Raw genomic sequence first — 21,931 nt, 5'->3', positions numbered from 1 at the left:
AGGATCTGCAAGGAAGAATGGAAGAGGATCCCCAAACACTTGTTGCATCATTCCCAAGAAGTCTCATGGCTGTACTAGCTCAAAAGGGTGCTTCTACTCAATACTGAGCACAGGGTCTGAATACTTATGACCATGTGATATTTCAGTTTTTCTTTTTTAATAAATTTGCAAAAATTTCTACATTTCTGTTTTTTTCTGTCAAGATGGGGTGCTGAGTGTACATTAATGAGAAATAAAATGAACTTTTTTGATTTTGGCAAATGGCTGCAATGACACAAAGAGTGAAAAATTTAAAGGGGTCTGAATACTTTCCGTACCCACTGTATATATATATATATATGTATATCTATCTATCTATCTATCTATAAAATTTTACCCACTCGCCACACACATTTTGGCGTCCAACCATCAAATAATTCACAGAAAATGTAAAGAACACTGATAATATTGATGTGTCTTTCAAAAAAACTTAGATTTGACCTATACTTGCAATTTTGCTGTTTGAAATTTTTTCTTTCTCCAAAGCGGGGCCCGACAGATTAAGTGAAAGTGACTTAACTGGCCATGTATGGTGACCAATACTCGGAATTTGTGCTCTGCATTTAACCCAATCCCAAGCGTACACACACAGCAAGTGAACACACACCATGCACACACACTCGGGGCAGTGGGCAGCCAATGCTGCGCCGCCCGGGGAGCAGTTGGGGGTCCGGTGCCTTGCTCTTGGAGGTGAGAAGGTGGACAAGGCGCTGGCTGTTCGACTCAAACCTGCAATTTTCAGGTTACAAGTCCGACTCCCTATCATTAGACCACGACTGCCCCACTGCCCAGATAAAGTTTGAGAACCACTGTGTTAGTGTATGGGTAGTTCTTAGCTAACATTAGCAAAATAACTTCAGGTTTACTACCATCACTTTCTTAAACTGAAGCAATGCTGACCCTGATTTGCATGGGTATGAATTTGTGATCTTGCAAAGTTAGATGCCCATACAGTATGTGGTTGCTATGTTTAGTAGTCAAGTCAGCTATTAATTTCATGTCAAACATGTACACTAAATAGAATACATTGAGAAACCATGGTGCTACATACAGACTAACATTATACACAAGACCACATATATCCAATAATTAGCTAAGACCTCAAAGCTACAGAAAGTGGACCAGTGGACAACTAAGGACAGTGCTGTGCCAACTAGTACAGGTAAGGTACAAAATAAGTTTGTGCAGTATATTTAGAAAGGATGTAAGAAATGTTAAAATGACATGCTGCTTTGCAGCCATAATGCTAATTAATAATTTACCTCTTTATAACGTACAGTATTTTTGTTTAGTTGGCAACCCAAAGACTGAGCAAGGTGTCGGCCACCATTTTGTCTAAGGATCTAAGGTACAGTTAATTTTACTGATTGGCAACAGAACAACTTCAAGCAAGATTTACAAAGAATAAAAGTTATCTATGGATTGCCATTTTTGATGGAATTTGGCTAAGGTACCTTTTACTGAGAATCTTTTCTAATTTAAGAAAAAACACAGCGTCCCTCAGCCAAAGGTAGAGAGAAGGGAGTTTTGTAGATTTTCATGAAAGTAGAACACTACTATTATACTTGCAAGGAGAGATGTAGAGGCCAATATAACTGATTATATAGAGTTGATATTAGGTGAGTCAACAGAGGTCAAATATCACAATGAGAGGACCCATAGTAATATTCTTCCCCAGTACCTTATAGAATAGCCACCACACAATTTCAGTAATCTAGGACAAGAAAAAACCATATGGCTTAGATTACAAGGAGAGGCAGGACATTTGTCACATTGGTCTACAATATTTGGATATATTTCAGAGTTATTTAACGCAATCAACAATGATTCAGTGGCGAGGGAAAAAAGTAAAGGGGCGAGAGGACACCTGTCTAGTGCCTTGTAATATCATAAAGTAACTAGAATGGGTGTTGTTAGTATGGATGTGAGTCTGGGGAGATGTGTAAAGAAGTCTAATCCATGAAATAAATTTGTTACCAAATCCGAATTTATAAAGAGTAGTGAAAAGATAATTCCATTTGACCCGATTAAATGCTTTTTCAGCGTCAATAGAGATGACAACTTCAGGGACAGAGGAGGAATTTTTGGAAAAAATCACACTAAAAAGCATACAGATGTTATAAAAGAGCTGGCATCCTTTAATAAAGCCATTTTGTTCTTCTAATGTAATGGTGGGAAGAATGTTTTCAAGACGAGTTGCTAATGCTTGAGCTACAACCTTGACATCTGCATTTGACCCTTTGAACCTGAGCGTTCATGCCCCAAACACAACTCAAATGAATGTGTGTTCAAACACGTTACAGCAAAGCATCAGAGAGCTAGAAGCCAAAACACAACAGCAGAAATCACTTTGCCAAACGATAGCTGTAAAATTTCTCTTTTTTGAGGTTTTGCTGTTTGAAGTCTATTTTACAACTAAATCCTGTTAGACCTGTGCTATGCGATATTCAAATCACTCCAGGTGTTTCTGAAGGGCTTTTCCAGTGGAGTGATAAAAATCAGCCTCGAGTACAAAAGGTTAAGGACACAGGTCTGTAAGAGGTACATGATTCAGGGTCCTTGACCCTCTTTAAAAGAAGGGTTATGAATGCTTGAGTTAAAGTTAATGGAAGTGAACTACGTTCCAGGGATTCATTATATACTGAGATGAGAAGAGGGGCTAGTTTGACTATGAATTTTTTATAAAATCCGATACTGAACCCATCAGGACCCAGGACCTTGTTGCTTTGCATATTTTTTTAATGGCCATTTAGATTTCTTGTAAGCTTAGAGGAGTATCTAGATCTAGCAATTGGGTGGTATTCGGAAGAAGTCACTTTGGGGACAAGATAGCTGTCAACAACAACAAAAACAAAAAAAAATCAGTCACAAAATATGATTGATGTACCTGTGGAAAAGAAAGACAATTCCTTAGCCCGAGGGTTGGTGAACCTCCAGGGTTCGATGAACCCATTCTTGCACATAAAATCAGAAATAGATTTTAACTTAAAGGATTGGGCAAAAGTATGAGAATTCAGGCGATCTAATGCAGGATTAATAACACAATTCAAATCACCACCGAGTATCAAATGGTGAGAGTTTAGGAAAGGGAGATTGCCGAAAAACCCGTCTGTAAAATTTGGGTCATCAAAATTAAACGTGTATATATTCACAGTCCAGGGTGACAGTAAAAAGTGCCTGCAACAATTAAACATCTTCCATTTTTATCAGCTATTGTCTTATGGACAGAGAAAAGAACTAGTTTCTTAACCAAAATTGCCACTTATTCATACCTTTAACATTCCAGTTTAGGAATCTGATGTCTGATCCATTATTGTGAATTATTGTTGCTCCCAGTAAACCCAGATTTTAAGCATTGTGTTGTGAAAACCTGGTCAATGACTTTTCTAACAGAGGGTAGCACTGGGAAGTCATTCTTCATCATAAAGGAGAAGATGCAATTATCTGACCAACCAAAAATGAAAATTAAAGAAAAACAAAATAAAGAAGCACATATACATAGAGGCATAACCCAAGACTCAATAACCTATATCACCCACCCTAAAGCACTTCAAATGTTCCCATTCTCAAACGATGTGAACAACGATGTTTTTCCATGATGAACCTTCCACACGAACAAAAGTTAGTTATGGAGTTCCACAAGGCTCTGTGCTAGGACCAATTCTGTTCACCCTGTACATGCTTCCTTTAGGATATGTCATTAGGAAGCACTCTATTAATTACCACTGCTATGCAGATGACACTCAGTTGTATCTATCTATTAAACCTGTTAACACAAACCAGCCTTAAAAGTACAGAGTGTGCCTGCCTCCTGAACCCAGACTGCGTGCTGGTTCCACAGGAGAGGATCTTGAAAGCTAAAGGCTCTGCCTACCATTCTGCTTTCGGAAACTCTGGGAACCACATGTAGACCTGCACTCTGAGAGCGAAGTGTTCTATTGGGATAATATGGTACTATGAGGTCTTTAAGGTATGAAGGAGCTTGATCATAAAGGGATTTCTATGTGAGAAGAAGGATTTTAAATTCTATTCTGTATTTTACAGGGAGCCAATGAAGAGAAGCTAATATAGGAGAAATATGCTCTCTCTTGCTTGTTCCTGTCAGGACTCTGGCTGTAGCATTCTGGATTAATTGGAGGCTTTTTATGGAGATACTGGGACATGCAGATAGTAATGAGTTACAGTAATCTAGCCTTTAGGTAAATGCATGGACTAGTTTTTACATCATTTGAGACAGGATGTTGCTAATTTTGGCAACGTTATGCAGGTGAAAGAAGGCAGTTCTAGAGATTTGTTTTATGTGTGAGTTAAAGGACATGTCCTGGTCAAAAATAACTCCAAGGTTTTTCACAGTAGTGCTGGAGGCCAGGGCTATGCCATCTAAAGTAGCTATAATTTTAGAAAAGTTATTTCTGAGGTTTTCAGGCCCAAATACAATAACTTCTGTTTTCTCTGAATTTAAAAGTAGAAAGTTACTGGTCATCCAGGCCTTTATGTCTGTTGGTTCTAATCAAACATTTAAACAGAGACTTTCTTTTCTTTGTTCTAGGTTGAGCTCGTGACTGTTAGGAGATGCAAACTTGTTGCTTATCTCCGGCTGCAGCCCCGAACTCGCCCAGAACACTTTAATTTATATGTGATGTGGTTACATGGGTTCCAGGCACCGTCTCACTTTACACAACAGGGGAAAGTTGAAACATAGGTTAACTTCAAAGTTCATACAGAGTTCACATCCATATCTTTACATGTCTTGGTGATTTGCACAGAAAAACAGAGAACATCCTTGACTGTGACATGCCTGGTTGCACCCTTTACATAAATCTGTCTGCAAAATGACAATTCTCATAACACAGTTAGCAATTTACAATGCCCTTATTCTAACATTTCCCTCCTGTTTGTCATTTTCACCATAGTATCAGAGTTTTCCATCTTCCTTGTAGGATTTTCTGGAAACTCGTCATTATGACTAAACAAGATTTGGAGAAGCAAGGCTCTGTGAGGGGTTGGGCGAAAACCTTCTGTAAAGGAAAAATTCCCAACCGGCCCCCAGGCTCCTGGGCGACCACCTCTGGTCCTCTATCAGAGCACAAACAGTTCACACATAATCAGTATTTACACAACCTGTAGCATGTCTGCAAGAGGATACTTGGTAGGTCCTGATCCGTAGTTTTTGTAGCTGTATGCCGAATTGGAAACCCCTTTGTTGGGAGCAAGTGGTATTTACAGTCTTGTAAATATTTACAGTCTGTGCTTGCATAACAGACAATACTTAGTGTCCCTAGACACAGAATCAGCCGATGGAGAGCCATAGCTGGGAGTAAGGATCAGATGGTCTCTTCAGCAGCCAAGGGTTTTGATACCGGCCGACTTCCACCTTACTCGGCTCCTAGTGGCTGTAGTATCTTGCAGTGGCTCTGGTGAATCCACGTAGGTCTCTCCTGAATCTTTACTGCAGTGGGAGTGGTCAGGATCACTGTATAGGGCCCCTCCCACTTGGGAGTGGACCAGGTCTTCCTCTTGATGACCTTTATCAGGACTTGGTCACCAGGTTTGACTCTCTGCACCTGTGGAGACAAAACATCTCTTGGCAGATTATTTGCACTCATGACTTCTCTGGTTTGCAACATCTTGCTCATCCATTCAGCTAGAGTAGTTTCTCCTTGAGGTTTTTCACACACATTTTCACAAATGGGAAGTGTAAAAGGTCTTCCATAAAGGATTTCAAATGGGGTCAGGCCTCTGTCTGTTGGCGTGACCCTCATATACATTTTCACCAGGGGGAGACATTCCACCCATGTCCTTCCCGTTTGCTCCATAGTTTTCCTCAGTCTCATCTTTATAGTGCCATTAGTTCTTTCTACCAGGCCTGCACTTTGGGGATGGTATGAACAGTGGTTTTTCAATTCAAACCCCAGATGTTTAGACATCTGCGTAACTACTTCATTTACAAAATGTGGACCATTATCACTATAGACTCGCTGTGGGATTCCATGATCTGGGATTATACTTTTACACAGCGCTTTGGCCACTGTTAGTGCATCAGCACTTTTGCTGGGCGCAATCTCAACCCACTTAGAGTATGCATCTATCAAAACAAGACAATACTTGTATGTCTGACATTGTGACAACTCTATGAAATCCATGTGAATAACTTGGAATGGATAGTCCGGATTGGGGAATCTCCCTCTCTTTGGTCTGAGATTTCCCTGTGGGTTATGCTTACAGCAAGTCAAACAGGATTTACAAAAATTTTTTGAGTAGTTATTAAAACCTGGTGCATGAAAATACTTTTCCACTGCATATACCATCCCTCCTGTTGACACATGGCAAGGCCCATGCGTCAAAATAGCTGCCGTATGATAGAGACTTCTAGGTAGGCAAAGTTTGTCTTTAATCTTAAAAAGATCTTGCTCAATTATGGCTCCTTCTTTGAGCCAAAGTTGCTGTTCAGCCGGTGGAGCTCTTTTCTGCATGTCTGAAAGTACTTCATGATCTATAGGCTGTTTCACTTCTTCCATGAGGTAAAGGTTACATTTTCCAAACTGTCCCTGCGCCGCTGCTTTTGCTATAGCATCCGCTCTATTGTTTCCTTTAGATATTGGATCTAATTTCCTCGTATGTGCGGCACATTTACAGACCGCAAGTTGTTTTGGTAACATGACAGCTTGTAATAACTCTTGCAAGAGTGGAGCATGTCTAACTGACTGTCCTCCAGCTGTCTTCATTCCTCTGCGAGCCCATTGTGCAGCAAAAAAATGAAGAGTTGAAAAAGCATACTGGCTGTCTGTATAAATTGTAACACTCTTCCCCTCTGCTAGCCTACATGCTTGCGTTAAGGCTATTATTTCTGCAGCCTGTGCTGAGAAATGTGAAGGAAGTTGCCCTGCTGCACAGACATCCTGTAGTGACACTACTGCAAACCCACACATATTTTCTCCTTTGTCATTTTTAAAACAAGAACCATCTACAAACCACACGTCCCCTTCAGCTAAGGCTACATCCTTCAAATCACTACGGGGTTTACATGTCTCCTCAGTGTTTGTAATACAACAGTGTGGTGTGCCTTCCTCAGCTGTGGGTAATAATGTAGATGGATTGAGTGTAGAGCATCTTTTTATAGTCAAATGTGGCTGGGACATTAGGAGCGCCATGACTGACAGATGTCTAGCTGGTGACAAAAATGACATTTTAGTTTCTGTCAGAAGTAAGTCAACTGAGTGTGGGACTAGCAATGTAAGTGAATGGAAAAGTACGACTTCTGCCGAGGCTTGCACTGCCATTGCAGCGGCACACACAGCTCTGACACAGGCAGGCAAAGCACAAGCCACAGGATCCAGCCTTTTAGAATAATAGGCTACTGGCTTCTGCTTTCCTCCTGACAACTGAGTTAGCACCGAGGTCATGAACTTCCCTTTACAATCCACAGTTTGAACAAAGGGTTTACTATAATCTGGGAGACTCAAGACAGGTGTGGTCACTAACTGTGCTTTTAACTCACAGAAAGCCTTCTCACCTTCTGGAGTCCACTTTCCTGCTTCATGGCCATCGGTGTTTCATAAATCAAGTCTAACAGCGGTTGTGTTACTTGAGCATAATCTGGAATCCACTGTCGACAGTAGTTACACAGCCCTAAGAATTGCATCATCTGTTGCTTAGTGATAGGCTTACAGGCTTGTTGAATAGCTGCTTTCCTGGATTCAGTCAGGGCTCTGCCTTCTGGTGTTAATTTATGACCCAGGAATACAACTTCAGAAGTAGCCCACTGTAGCTTTTTTGGAGATGCTTTGTTACCTGTTCTTTCCAAATGTTTGAACAGTGCTATCGCCGTGTCTTTGTTATGCTGCTGAGTGTCTGATGTAATTAAAATATCGTCCACATAGGTCAAAATTTGGCTATGTGAGGGCACATGGAATGTAGATAAGCAATTTTCCAATTCTGATACAAATATAGTAGGGCTATCAACATAACCCTGTGGCAACCTGGTGTAGGTGAGTTTCTTCCCCTCAAAGGTGAACCCAAACCATCCCTGTGAGTCCGGATGTACTGGGATAGAGAAAAAAGCATTACTGAGATCCACAACCGTGAACCACTTCATCTCAGGTTTTATATGGTTCAACAAAGTGTGAGGATCTGGGACACACGGGGCCCTACTTTCAACTGCTTTATTTACTTCCCTTAAGTCTTGGATCATCCTCCAACTCCTCCCATCAGCTTTTTTCACTGGGAATATAGGGGTGTTACACTGAGCCTCTGGTGCCCTCACCAGGATCCCTGCATCAAGCATCTCTTGTACTACAGGCCTGATTCCCTGAAGCGCGTCTGGTTTAAGGGGATACTGCTTTATCCTAGGTCTATAATCAGATTTGGCCTTAATAATAACTTCTGGAGCTGTAGTCATTAGGCCTACATCAGTTTTGCTTCGAGACCAGAAACTGTCAGGCACCTCAGCCAAACACGGATCTAACTCCTCCAGAAGTAACACTCATTCTCGGTCATCCTCCCCCATGTGAGCACGGGGAGTGGCCGTCACAACCCAATTTAAGTTTTTGTAAAAACAGCTTCCCACACTATTACTAAACCAGCCTCCTTCTTCTTCATGCCAATCACAAATACTCTCAGCTTTATTCAAAAACTGCTTTAACTCCTCCCAGTGCATGCCATTCGTCTTAGACACTGACAAGTGAGGATTAGGTGACCATCCCATCAAGAGGCGCTTAGCTTCTGGAGGAAGACTAACAGAGCAGACTGCCTTTCCTTTCCTATCAGTATAAAGGGTCTTAAGTGTTATTCTCTGTGGCCCTAACTTCTCAAACTTCCGTACATAGTCAAAATCTGGACCTGGGGTGTGTTTATAATAGAGGGTGACATGCATCTGCTCTGGGGAGAGGCTTTCTGAGTCTCGTGGTTGAGGATCAGGCAGCAGGCGCAGGAGCTGCTCTCCTGTGCGTCCAGGGTCAGGCATGGGCAGATCTAGGGACCACCAGTAATGTGGTGCCCCTTGTTTCAGCACTACATAAGAGGGGATCTCCTCCCCCGGGCCTATGGCTACCATCCCGTTAGTAGTAGGCACTAGGGATATTTTTAACTTACTCAACAGATCTCTGCCCAATAAATTCACAGGACAGTTAGGACACAAAACTGCCATTACCTTTTCCTGAAAGCCAGATGCCTCATCCTCAATCACAAAACTTTGGGAGAAACTGCAAGGGGTGACCTGTCCATTTGCTGATTTTACAAAAATATTTTTATCACCTCTTGTCACGCCAGGAACTTTATCCCTCAAGACTGTTCTGTCTGCTCCTGTGTCACACAAAAACTTTATTTTCACTCCATTAATTTTTAGCATTCTAATGGGCATTACCTTATTCCCTTCTGCACTATAATAAGTTTCTACAATTTCTTCAAGGTCCAGCATTTCATCTACAGTGGGGCCTAGTCATGCTTGGGGGTTAAAGGGTCCTGGTCTCCTATACTCTTCTGATCGTCTGCCTTCATCTCTCCCTGAGCTCTGGTTCTGCTCATCACAATCACGGGCAAAGTGTCCTGGTCTACCACAATTATAGCATACATCATCCTTCCATTTCCTATTTCCAGAACCTCTTCCTGAGCTCCCTCTACCTCTGCCTCTTCCTCTGAATTCTCTCCTGTTGTACTGTGAAGGACCTCCTCCTCCCCTGTCACTCATGACATCCAGTAGTGCAAACACTGCAGCTTTTGATTGTTGTTCTGATTTATGTTTCTGTAAGTCTTGGGCATGCTGTGCATAATTCATTATTTGAGTCACTCCATCTGTGGGTGTATTAATATTTAGCTTTCGGATGTGGTGAGTGATGGACGGAAGAAACCCACTCAGCAAGGCCTGTTTCAGTTGTTGCTGATAGGGGGAAGCGACAGTGTCAGAGGGATCCAAACCACTGTTTGCTTTAAACACTTCCTCTAGCCGTCCTCTATAGTCCTGCACATCCTCACCTTCTTTCTGTTTACATTGGGCAATAGCTTGGTAATCAGGAGGTTTAACAAATGCATTTTTTACTCTGTCTGTCAGTAATGCAACTTGGTTGTCTAAGGCTGGGTCTCCGGGGGCCAAAACCTCCCCCCCTGGAGTCCGCCCTGTATATCCTCCCCTCACTCCTCCATATCTGTGTCCTAAAGCTTTCCTGCACACTGAGTCAATCTCCTGCCCGTCCAAATTGTAAGTTTGTCTAAGTTGTTGCAGATTTACAATCCATTGACAAACATTAGCGAAGGGGTCCCCTAGCCCTTTTACTGCATCCTCTAGCTCCTTACAAGACCACGGTCTCCTTACCAGGAGAAGGGGCCTGTTATCATTCCCTACTCCAAAATGAGGGTTAGGCACCTCTATGGCTGGAAAGATGCTGGCTGGGTCAGTCAATGGTGGCCAGGGCGGCGGATCAGGACGGGGCCCCATCCTTGACCCATCGCCCTGGAGGTCCCTAAACGGACTTAATTTTAACATGGCCTCTGCCAGTCCTTGGACCTCATCACTTAAAGGACCATACAGATTTCCTGATCTAGTGTGGCTAGGACTGATTAGAGCAGGTCCAGCCGTAGGAGGCGGGGCCGCAGCTGTCCTCGCTGCCCCCGTCACAGGTGCGGCAGCCGCAGCCGCTGCAGCAGCCGTAGCAGCCACAGCCGCTGCTTCTTCTTGTTGAATTAACGCTTGTGGACGCCCTACAAAATCAGCTGGGTCCTCTTGGAGGGCTGCTATGAGGGACTTTTTATCTCTTCTCTTCTGCCTTCTCTTCTCAGCTTGCTCTTGCCACTTTACTGCCTCAATGAGCTGCAATTTAAATTTATCAATTTTCCTAGGTTCTACTATGGCCATTTCTGCTTTTAACTGAGTTACCAATTTATCGCATGCGCAGGTTTCCAATTTTCCAGGAAACTCATACTTTTTCTTCCATTCTCCTAAATATCTCGCTGATCCGGGAGAATAAGTGTTCATAAATTTAGGATCCCCCATTAATTGGGGTTTACTGTTCCCCTTTCCCATAGTTGCAACTTTGGCACAAGCAAACGATCAGTCACAACAGCGCGGGGATCGTCCACTGTATCAAGCTTCTACAGGTACTAATTACCTGCGGATACAGCCGTCCAACACACTCAACTTTTCAATTTTTACTTGTGCCCAACAAAATACACAGTTTTAATAGGTAGTGACACTGCTCTATTCAGCCGACAATAGTCCGTCAACTACCATCAATCACACGTTCTCATTTACTCACACGTGTTTCAGTATCCCTGATACTTTCTTTTCGTCCCTGACGAATAGCGCTTTTACTTTTCAAGTGTCCCTGACACTACTATGTCCCTGACATAGGTTTCGTCCCTGACGAACTCTGCAGCTGCTTTCTAGTGTCCCTGACACTGCTATGTCCCTGACATAGGTTTCGTCCCTGACGAACTTACAGCTGCTTTCTAGTGTCCCTGACATAGGTTTCGTCCCTGACGAACTCTGCAGCTGCTTTCTAGTGTCCCAGACACTGCTATGTCCCAGACATAGAAGTCAACGCAGCTCACCTATTTCTGCAAATACGTCTCTTGTCCGGCCTCCGTCAAGCAGCAGAAGTGAAGAGGATCTTTTCAGGCGAGTAGACACCGACCTCCCGTCGAATTCACGAGGGTGGATTTGACTGCGCGCAGTTTTCCAGCGTCCTCGTCCTCCTCTTCACCGTTGATGCTGTATTGGAGACCGGGCGGAAACACCAATAAATGTTGGTTCTAATCAAACATTTAAACAGAGACTTTCTTTTCTTTGTTCTAGGTTGAGCTCGTGACTGTTAGGAGATGCAAACTTGTTGCTTATCTCCGGCTGCAGCCCCGAACTCGCCCAGAACACTTTAATTTACAGTGGGTACGGAAAGTATTCAGACCCCTTTAAATTTTTCACTCTTTGTGTCATTGCAGCCATTTGCCAAAATCAAAAAAGTTCATTTTATTTCTCATTAATGTACACTCAGCACCCCATCTTGACAGAAAAAAACAGAAATGTAGAAATGTTTGCAAATTTATTAAAAAAGAAAAACTGAAATATCACATGGTCATAAGTATTCAGACCCTTTGCAGTGACACTCATATTTAACTCACATGCTGTCCATTACTTCTGATCCTCCTTGAGATGGTTCTGCTCCTTCATTGGAGTCCAGCTGTGTTTAATTAAACTGATTGGACTTGATTAGGAAAGGCACACACCTATCTATATAAGACCTTACAGCTCACAGTGCATGTCAGAGCAAATGAGAGTCATGAGGTCAAAGGAACTGCCCAAGGAGCTCAGAGACAGAATTGTGGCAAGGCACAGATCTGGCCAAGGTTACAAAAGAATTTCTGCAGCACTCAAGGTTCCTAAGAGCACAGTGGCCTCCATAATCCTCAAATGGAAAAAGTTTGGGATGACCAGAACTCTTCCTAGACCTGGCCGTCCAGCCAAACTGAGCAATCGTGGGAGAAGAGCCTTGGTGAGAGAGGTAAAGAAGAACCCAAAGATCACTGTGGCTAAGCTCCAGAGATGCTGTAGGGAGATGGGAGAAAGTTCCACAAAGTCAACTATCACTGCAGCCCTCCACCAGTCGGGGCTTTATGGCAGACTGGCCCGACGGAAGCCTCTCCTCAGTGCAAGACACATGAAAGCCTGCATAGAGTTTGCCAAAAAACACATGAAGGACTCCCAGACTATGAGAAATAAGATTCTCTGGTCTGATGAGACCAAGATTGAACTTTTTGGCATTAATTCTAAGCGGTATGTGTGGAGAAAACCAGGCACTGCTCATCACCTGCCCAATACAATCCCTACAGTGAAACATGGTGATGGGAGCATCATGTTGTGGGGGTGTTTTTCAGCTGCAGGGACAGGACGACTGGTTGCAATTGAAGGAAAGATGAATGCGGCCAAGTACAGAGATATCCTGGAAGAAAACCTCTTCCAGAGTGCTCAGGACCTCAGACTGGGCCGAAGGTTCACCTTTCAACAGGACAATGACCCTAAGCACACAGCTAAAATAACAAAGGAGGGGCTTCGGAACAACTCTGTGACCGTTCTTGACTGGCCCAGCCAGAGCCCTGACCTAAACCCAATTGAGCATCTCTGGAGAGACCTGAAAATGGCTGTCCACCAACGTTCACCATCCAACCTGACAGAACTGGAGAGGATCTGCAAGGAAGAATGGCAGAGGATCCCCAAATCCAGGTGTGAAAAACTTGTTGCATCATTCCCAAGAAGACTCATGGCTGTACTAGCTCAAAAGGGTGCTTCTACTCAATACTGAGCAAAGGGTCTGAATACTTATGACCATGTGATATTTCAGTTTTTCTTTTTTAATAAATTTGCAAAAATTTCTACATTTCTGTTTTTTTCTGTCAAGATGGGGTGCTGAGTGTACATTAATGAGAAATAAAATGAACTTTTTTCATTTTGGCAAATGGCTGCAATGACACAAAGAGTGAAAAATTTAAAGGGGTCTGAATACTTTCCGTACCCACTGTATATGTGATGTGGTTACATGGGTTCCAGGCACCGTCTCACTTTACACAACAGGGGAAAGTTGAAACATAGGTTAACTTCAAAGTTCATACAGAGTTCACATCCATATCTTTACATGTCTTGGTGATTTGCACAGAAAAACAGAGAACATCCTTGACTGTGACATGCCTGGTTGCACCCTTTACATAAATCTGTCTGCAAAATGACAATTCTCATAACACAGTTAGCAATTTACAATGCCCTTATTCTAACAATGTCAGTTAGACACGCCTGAAGTCTGGTTAACTGGTTTGTGTTAACAGGCTTCATAGATAGATACAGCTGTGTCATCTGCATAGCAGTGGTAATTAATAGAGTGCTTCCTAATGACATAGACTAAAGAAAGCATGTACACGGTGAACAGAATTGGTCCTAGCACAGAGCCTTGTGGAACTCCATAACTAACTTTTGTGTGTGTGGAAGGTTCATCATGGACATGAACAAACTGGAATCTGTCCGATAAATAGGATTGGAACCATTTTAATGCTGTTCCTCTGATAGCAGTCACATGCTCCATGCTTCTCTGTGATTTTGTGGTCAATGGTGTCGAATGCAGCTCTAAGGTCTAGCAGGACAAGTATAGAAACAAGTCCATTATCTGAGGCTAAGAGAAGATCGTTGGTGACTTTTAACAGTGGTGTTTCTGTACTATGATGTGCTCTAAATCCTGATTGAAAATCTTCAAATAGTTCATTCCTGTGTAAGTGGTCTGATAGCTGCTTAGCAACAGCTTTTTCAAGGATTTTAGAAATAAATGGTAGGTTGGATATTGGTCTATAATTAGCCAAGACTCCTGGATCAAGACTAGGAGTAAGGGTTTGATCACTGCTGTCTTAAAGGCCTGTGGTACATAGCCTGATACTAGAGATTTACTAAGTCTAATAAAGATGAGTTCATTAATGGCAGGGTGTCTTTAAGCAGTCTAGTCGGAATGGGGTCTAAGAGACATGTTGATGATTTCGATGAAGCAACTACTGATGTAAATTCAGAGAGATCTATGGGAGAGAAGCAGTCTAAACATTACTGAGGTCCTACAGATGATTCAAGAGCTACTGTAGTAGAAAATTCATTTATTGCAGGTATAGGAAGCATCTGCTGAATTTTATCTCTAATAGTTGTGATTTGTAAAGAAACTCATAAAGTCATCACTGCTGAGAGCTGTCAGCCTGGCTACAGTGCTGAAAAGAAACCTGGGATTTTTCTTATTTTCCTCTATTAGTGATGAATAGCATGCAGTTCTGGCTTTATGCAGAGCTTTTTTTATATGTTAATAGACTGTTTTTCCAGGGTAGAAAAAATTCCTCTAAGTTTGTGGAACGCCACTTCCTTTCCAGCCTTCATGATGCCTGCTTTAAGGTATGAATATGTAAATTATACCATGCGGCTAATCTCCTCTGATTCAACTTCTTTTTCAGAGGGGCCACAGTATCAAGCGTTTCACGCAGTGAGGCTACAGCACTGTCAACAATATGATCAATTTGGTAGGGAGTGGGATTGAGGCAGCTGCCCTCCACTGTGTTGGCACATGGCATAGATGTAAATAAAGATGGAATAATTTTCTTAAATTTATTAACAGCTTTGTCGGATAAACATCTGCTGTAGTGGAATTTTCTTCCAAACGCATTATCCATCATCTTAAATTCAAAAGTTATTAAAGAATGATCTGACAAAATAGGATTATGGGGAAAAACTATTGGATGATCAATTTCGATGCCATATGTCAGAACAAGATCATTGGTGTGATTGAAACAGTGGGTGGGTTTATTAACATTTTAAGTGAAACCAATTGAATCTAATATTGAATTAAATGCAGTGCTGAGACTATTTTCAACATCTACATGAATGTTAAAATCTCCCACTATAATGAGTTTATCTGAACTAAGCACTAAATCAGATAGGAAGTCTGGAAATTCAGTTAAAAACTCTGAGTAAGGAACAGGTGGACGGTACACAGTGACAAGTAGAACTGGTTTTTGTGTTTTCCAGTTTGGATGCGAGAGACTAAGAGTGAGGCTCTCAAATTAGTTATAACTGTTCTGAGGATGAAAGTTTAATAATAAGTTTGAGTGGAAGATTGCAGCTACTCCTCCACCTCGACCTGTGCTTCAAAGAACATGACAATTTTTATGACTGAGGGGGGTTGATTCATTCAGACTGACATACTGCTGTAGCCAGGTTTCAGTAAGACAGAGTAGGTCAATTTGGTGATCAGTTATCAAATCATTTACTAACAGAGATTTAGATGACAGAGACCTAATATTTAATAATCCACATTTGACAGTTCTGTTTTTCTGTTCAATAAGAGGAGTGGTCTTAATTTTTATTAGGTTTTTATGAATAACTCCTCTTCTGTTAACACCAGATTTATTTGATTTTATATGTTCGAGGGGCAGACACAATCTCTATGTGGTTTGAGGGGGTTTTACGGCTCTAAGGAAACTGCAGAGAGGCGTTTTAGACTGAGTCTCTGCGTCCCAGTCCCCACCCTGGATTGTCAAACATTAGGTTGGCTAATAAACTCGGCCAGATTTCTAGAGATGAGAGCTACAGCATTCAAAGTGGGATGGATGCCGTCTCTCACTACCAGATCGGGTTTTCCCCAGAAAGTGGCCCGATTGTCTATGAAGCCCACATCGTTTGCTGGAAACCACCTAGACAGCCAGCGACGGAACGACGACATGCGGCTAAACATGTCATCGCTGGTCAGATTGGGGAGGGGTCCAGAGAAAAGTACGGAGTCCAACATTAATTTGGCAAAGTTACACACCGACTCAACATTAATTTTAGTGACCTCCGATTGGCGTAATCGGGTGTCATTGCTGCCAATGTGAATAACAATTTTTCCATATTTACGATTAGCCTTAGCCAGCAGCTTCAGATTTGACTCGATGTTGCCCAATCTGGTCCCAGGAATACATTTGACTATGGTCACTGATGTCTTTAGCTTCACGTCTCTGACTATTGAATCGCCAATTATCAGAGTCGGTTTTTCAGCGGGTGTGTCGCTGAGCGGGGAAAATCTATTAGAAACGTGAACAGGCAGGTGATGAGCTGTGGGCTTATGCTTAGGAGTATGTTTCCATCGGACCGTCACCCAGGCTAATTCTCTGGGCTGATCCGGTGCTGCCCTTGGACCGCTAACAGACACAGCCTGAGCTCGGTGTCTCCACACCTGCTAACGGGGCTAAGCTAGCTGGCTTGAAGAGTGCATACTGATGAGACCAATCTAAAGAAAGCAAGAGGCTGGTTTGGTCAGTGTGTATTGATGCACATTCCACTGAGACAGTGTTAAATGAAGTCTAGTTTGAGTGTTAGATGCCAAAACAGTGCCCATCAATCAGTTCGATTCGTCCGCTGCTGTGTTATCGGCCGCAGGTCATCGGGCAATGTTCCGGTGGTCCTGATGGTCTCTCCGTCACTGGCTCACAACACAACACTACTGAGACTCTTTACTCTTATTAAGGTCAGAGTGTGGCTAATATCCCATCCGTATTCTGCGGACAATTGTGTTTTAACATGCAGCTCATCAGGGTAGCAACGTTAAAGTGCATGTCTGAAAGCATGTTGCTTTATTAGGGTTAATACACCGCCTATTTTTGATTTAAGTGTGAAATTCTAGTAAACGAGTGACTTTTTTAATGTAATAAAATTTAGGATCTGTTTAAATGTCATCACACATTGTTTTATTTTTTTATAATGTGTGACTTATTGCTAGTATAACGTAGTGCTGTGTGTTTGTCAGAGCATTCAAAAGTTTGTTTTGTTTGCACTATACTCTAGTGCAGGAGATGGGCATCAGTGTTTATAGGATGTGTGTTAATGTGTTTCATTTAATGGTAGACAGTTATATTTGTAAGCAGCACTGAACTCATCATTTTGGAAATGCAAATGTGTGTAGAACTGCTACTGATGAAGTAGAAAAAAATGGGTTGACTGGAAAAATGTGTTTGACCATTGAATTTTTCAATTGAGGACACAGACCTCAGAGAGCACAGTCACCACAGGATAGTAGGGCAGCCAATGTTGGTGTTTGACTGTTGATTCACACTGGAATGTGCGTGCCAGAAGTGAAATCGTGCCTTGCAGAGCTCCATCAGCATGACTTATTTGATCTACAGGCTACATGCACAATTAATGTTTTTTTTTTCTGTCCATCTCTCCTGTACCCTGTTCTCTCCTCCCGCTCCTACGCCAGTCTTTCCCCTCATTTTCCCTTTTCCCATTTTCACCCCACACCTTTTTCACAGTTCTGGCTCCTCTCTGATTATTGCCCACATTCCTCTCTCCCTCTGCTTTTTCTCTCCATCATTGTCCCTCTTGCCTCCACATGTGAATTCTTCTCTCTCATTTGTGTTTCTGCCTCCTGATCTACCTTTTTACATCCTCCCCCGCCCCTCCCTCCCTTACCCCCTCCACTCCCTCCCTAATCCCCTCCCTCTCTGCTTCTCTGGCAGGCTGTTCATTGCAGTGAGTCAGTATCATGGAGGCAGGCAGCGGGTCTGCCGCAGTGGTGGGGAGTGCAGCACTAGGACTGCTGGGAGCCACAGCCACGTCCAGCCATGACATCTTGGACAGGTAAGACTGGTGCACACACTCAAGAACAGAATGCCCCAAGTGTGTGTGTGTGTGTGTGTGTGTGTGCGCACATACATGTGTGTGTGTGCGTGCGTGCGTGTGTGTGTGTGTGCGCGTCTGTCTGTGGATAGAAGAACCACGCCTAAGGCTGATGATGAGCATACTAGTTTGTTTTTAGTTACAGTAGGGGGCATGGAGAGTGTGTGAGTGTCTGTGTGCATGTGCGCTTACACACACTAAGAATATCGCTGTGCTCGTGTGTCTTCCTCTGTTTCCCTACTACTTACTCTATGTGAAGTAAATGCTCAGGTTTTGACAGTTGAAGAGTCTGTGCTTGTAGCAGTGTCAGTGTAGAGTGTGCATGTGCTTGAGTGTGTGTTAATGATAAGGGGGAGTTACTTGGTTTCCTCTATGCCTCAAGGAGAAATGACACCAGGGTATGCGCATGCAGAGGAGGAGGGTAAGGTATTGGTAGCTATGCCTGAGCTATAGCTGAGCCAATAGGGCAAGTTTGCCGAGTCACCACCCCACCCCTTATTTTACCCCCACCCACACCCAGAGCAACTAGGTGACTGCCATCACTGTCACTGCTGGAAAGCCCTCATTGAGAATTCCTGATGGAGCTAGTCGACTCTCAGCTCCAGCGACCACGGCCTGCACAGAGGGGTCCTGAGCATATCAGCTTTCAGCCTGTTACATCACCACTACAGCTGTATACCCACACCCACATGCCTGAGCACCATCATCACACACACCCTCAAGTACAGTATGTACATTCACAAAAGCACATACAGACTTCTCTGTATCAAGTACACATGCAAGCTTCACAAGGATGTTTTAGGACAAACTGCTGTCACACATGACGGCAATAAACAAGTCTAACAAAAACTCAATCTTTGGGGGCTTCTTGGCATGTTTCTCTGCACACAGTAAACTCTGTCATCAGTTAGCAGCTGCTGTTGGAATATCACAGTTATTCTCTGCCAATGAGGTATAACTAATCTCTAACACATCCTGGGGATCTCCTCTGACACATTGTACAATCAGAGATGGAAATTAAGCCAGTGACTCACGTACTGTAGCTGTTATTTCCTTACTGTTTCTGTTAGTCATCGCTCATATTCTGACCAAGATACATTTTTAGTAACCTTCTGTGAAATAGATTGAAATACAGGAGTGCACGTATTCCTCTGCTTCCAACGAAATAACCTGTACATTACTGCAATGGCACAAATGATTAAATGATACAGTTTCATTCCCACTGTTGGATTCGTGGTGTGGGTGTGTGCATGTGTGTTTATCACTCACTGGCTGTACATCTGTCTGTGTTTTGCAAATGTATTGTGCTGTATATTATCTTTTTTGGAGGATGGGGGATTACAGTTAAGACTGCTCAGCTGCTCCACCTGCCCCTGAAACACCGCCCCTCCAGTCCTGAACTGGGTCTAAATCCTGCACCAGGGTTACCATGGCAGCAGCAGCTTAGCATACATTACACAGTGGTCCAACATTACTACTGAGAGTGAATGAGTGATAAGTAGAGAGAGGAGAATAATAGAGGAAAAAAGGAAATATGAGGTATTTTACTATATCATGATATCATGTACACACACATCTCTCTCTCCCTGTGTGTGTGTGTGTGTGTACGTGTGTGTGTGTACGTGTGTGTGTGTACGTGTGTGTGTGAATGTGTGTGTGTGTGTGTGTGTGTGTGTGTGTGTGTGTGTGTATATATATATATATATATATATACAAATACAAGATAAAAATCACCACCAAGGAGCAGTATCCTGCATGGAGAAAGAGGCTGGAGACAAAAATATAAGGGCAACACAGAGAGAAGTTAGCCAACTATCAGAACTGAGAGGTGGGATGAAGAAAGAGTTGGGTAAGAAGTACAACAAGCTGTCCAATGACTCTCAGCCACATGCCTGAAGAGGTACACCAGAGAAATAGAAGCAAGGAGAATAAACGGGGTGTTCTCCACCAAACCATCCAAAGTATTACATGAGTGCACACCCACTAAAGCTGGAGACTGAACAATACTTTTAGATAGCTGACAGCCTTTTTGAAGCAAGGAACAAAAATTATTTATTATTTTAATAATTTAATATTATGTATATAACATTAGCACAACAAGCATGGTAACTATGTTACAACTGATCTTATAATGTAGAGCATGTTGTCTTAATACTTCATGTTTGTGTGTATTACTTTCATCGGTGTTCCTAGCTACATCACTGTGCATGTTTTGGTTATCTAGTGATTGATTCTCTAATAGGCATACAGCTATTCAGTGAACGGGCACTAATACAGCTGTCCATTGGATCCATGGCTAATGGAAAAATAACCATGATACTCAGTGACAATGGCGATGTTCAGTTGTTTTTGTAAATTTGTATCAACAGCAGAGTAATATTTATAGATGTCATGTCAGATCAGATTGCTTGTCTTGTTGTCTTTCTAAGATAACATTTCATTATGTTACTAGTTTGAATATCTGAATGTCAGAATTAGTTAGGAAAATAAAAACAAACTAGAAACTAGACAGACTTTGGTCTGCTCTGCTGTGCCATATGTAGGACAGATAAACTGCCACAGTAGGATAGGAGCTAAACTGCTGGCCAACTGGAGAGACTTCCAGCTAGTGGACCAAATCCAGAACATGCATAAGGTTGAAATTCGTGCATTGCCTGCTAATGACTTCCTCCATGTTTTTTCTCCTATCTCAATTTATTGCTCTTTGTTGGTTTCTAAGGCTTTTTTTCTTCACCTAAGAATGAAACCTTGCAGGTTCTATGATAGGTTTTGATTACATACATTAAACCCATACTCAGTCATGTATTAGGATATTACATTGGTGGAAAGGGGTCAGAATTAACATTGTTCATCTGTCCGTTTTATCTCAATTTATCATTTCCCTAGTGTGTGGGGAAAATGATTTGTAGGATACAGGAAGATTGTTTTTCTTTGTTTTGCTACAGTGCTAACCATCAGTTATTGAATGAATTCATACAGAGTTGACACAGTTGATAGATGTGTAACTTCTGGACATCAGTGAAAGAAATCATTTGATTCAAGATTGATCTGAGAGGAAGTTGTTTGCTTTTACAGTTACTCCAATTCAAGGAATAAATGAAAGTAGAAATTATACTATACAAATGTGAAAACAGTTACAAATACAAATGTAAAAATATATAAAAATGTACAAAAGCTGTACAAATATAAGTGGGCATGTATAGAATGTAAAGACTAGGAACTAGGAATAGTAAGAAATGAGAATGCATCCTTTATTTATTAGGTCACTTATTTCAAAGCAACTTCAACTGTCAAAATGAACAATGCTTTAACTTTCATGCTTATAGTTCCAAAACACAAAACAAAACTGGGAAAAGTCTTTTGTGGTGTGCATGTGAGAAAGTTATAACATATAAAATTCACTTCATAGAACTGATTGATTAAAGACACCTTAACAGAATTGCACTTCAAATTCTTAGGGCTGTAAGTACTGACAGCAGCACCAAAAAGCAGTTTAACTTCAGTGGATCCAAACATGAGGCACTGCACTTCCTCAGCCTTCAGTCACCATTCACTGAATATCTTTTCCATCTGACTGGTGCAATACTCTGGTGGGTATCATTGGCAGTTCTAAAAGTGGCATGTATCCATATGTGTTCAATCCAGTACAGAAAACATATAAACATTGATTACAGCAGTCCAAACTGGAAGTGGTTGTTGTTTGGCTGGTTTTATTCATGTCTCATCTACTAAGTGAAT

General features: G+C 42.1%; 1 protein-coding gene across 4 annotated transcripts in view; it reads left to right on the top strand.

Annotated features, from left to right (window-relative positions):
• The window catches only part of arhgap32b (Rho GTPase activating protein 32b), a 118,700-nt gene that overhangs the window by 18,587 nt on the left and 78,182 nt on the right, over positions 1-21,931 (top strand). For all 4 annotated transcript variants that reach the window (XM_026328042.2, XM_026328041.2, XM_026328040.2 and 1 more), the window contains exon 2: positions 18,034-18,154. In XM_026328042.2, coding sequence (XP_026183827.1) covers positions 18,060-18,154 — 95 coding nt within the window. In that variant the 5' untranslated portion in view covers positions 18,034-18,059. The remainder of the gene's footprint in view (positions 1-18,033; positions 18,155-21,931) is intronic.

Source organism: Mastacembelus armatus, chromosome 14, assembly GCF_900324485.2.
Source record: "Mastacembelus armatus chromosome 14, fMasArm1.2, whole genome shotgun sequence".
Lineage (NCBI taxonomy): Eukaryota > Metazoa > Chordata > Actinopteri > Synbranchiformes > Mastacembelidae > Mastacembelus > Mastacembelus armatus.
Note: the sequence above shows the minus strand (reverse complement) of the source record. Positions and strands in the feature narration are given on the sequence as shown.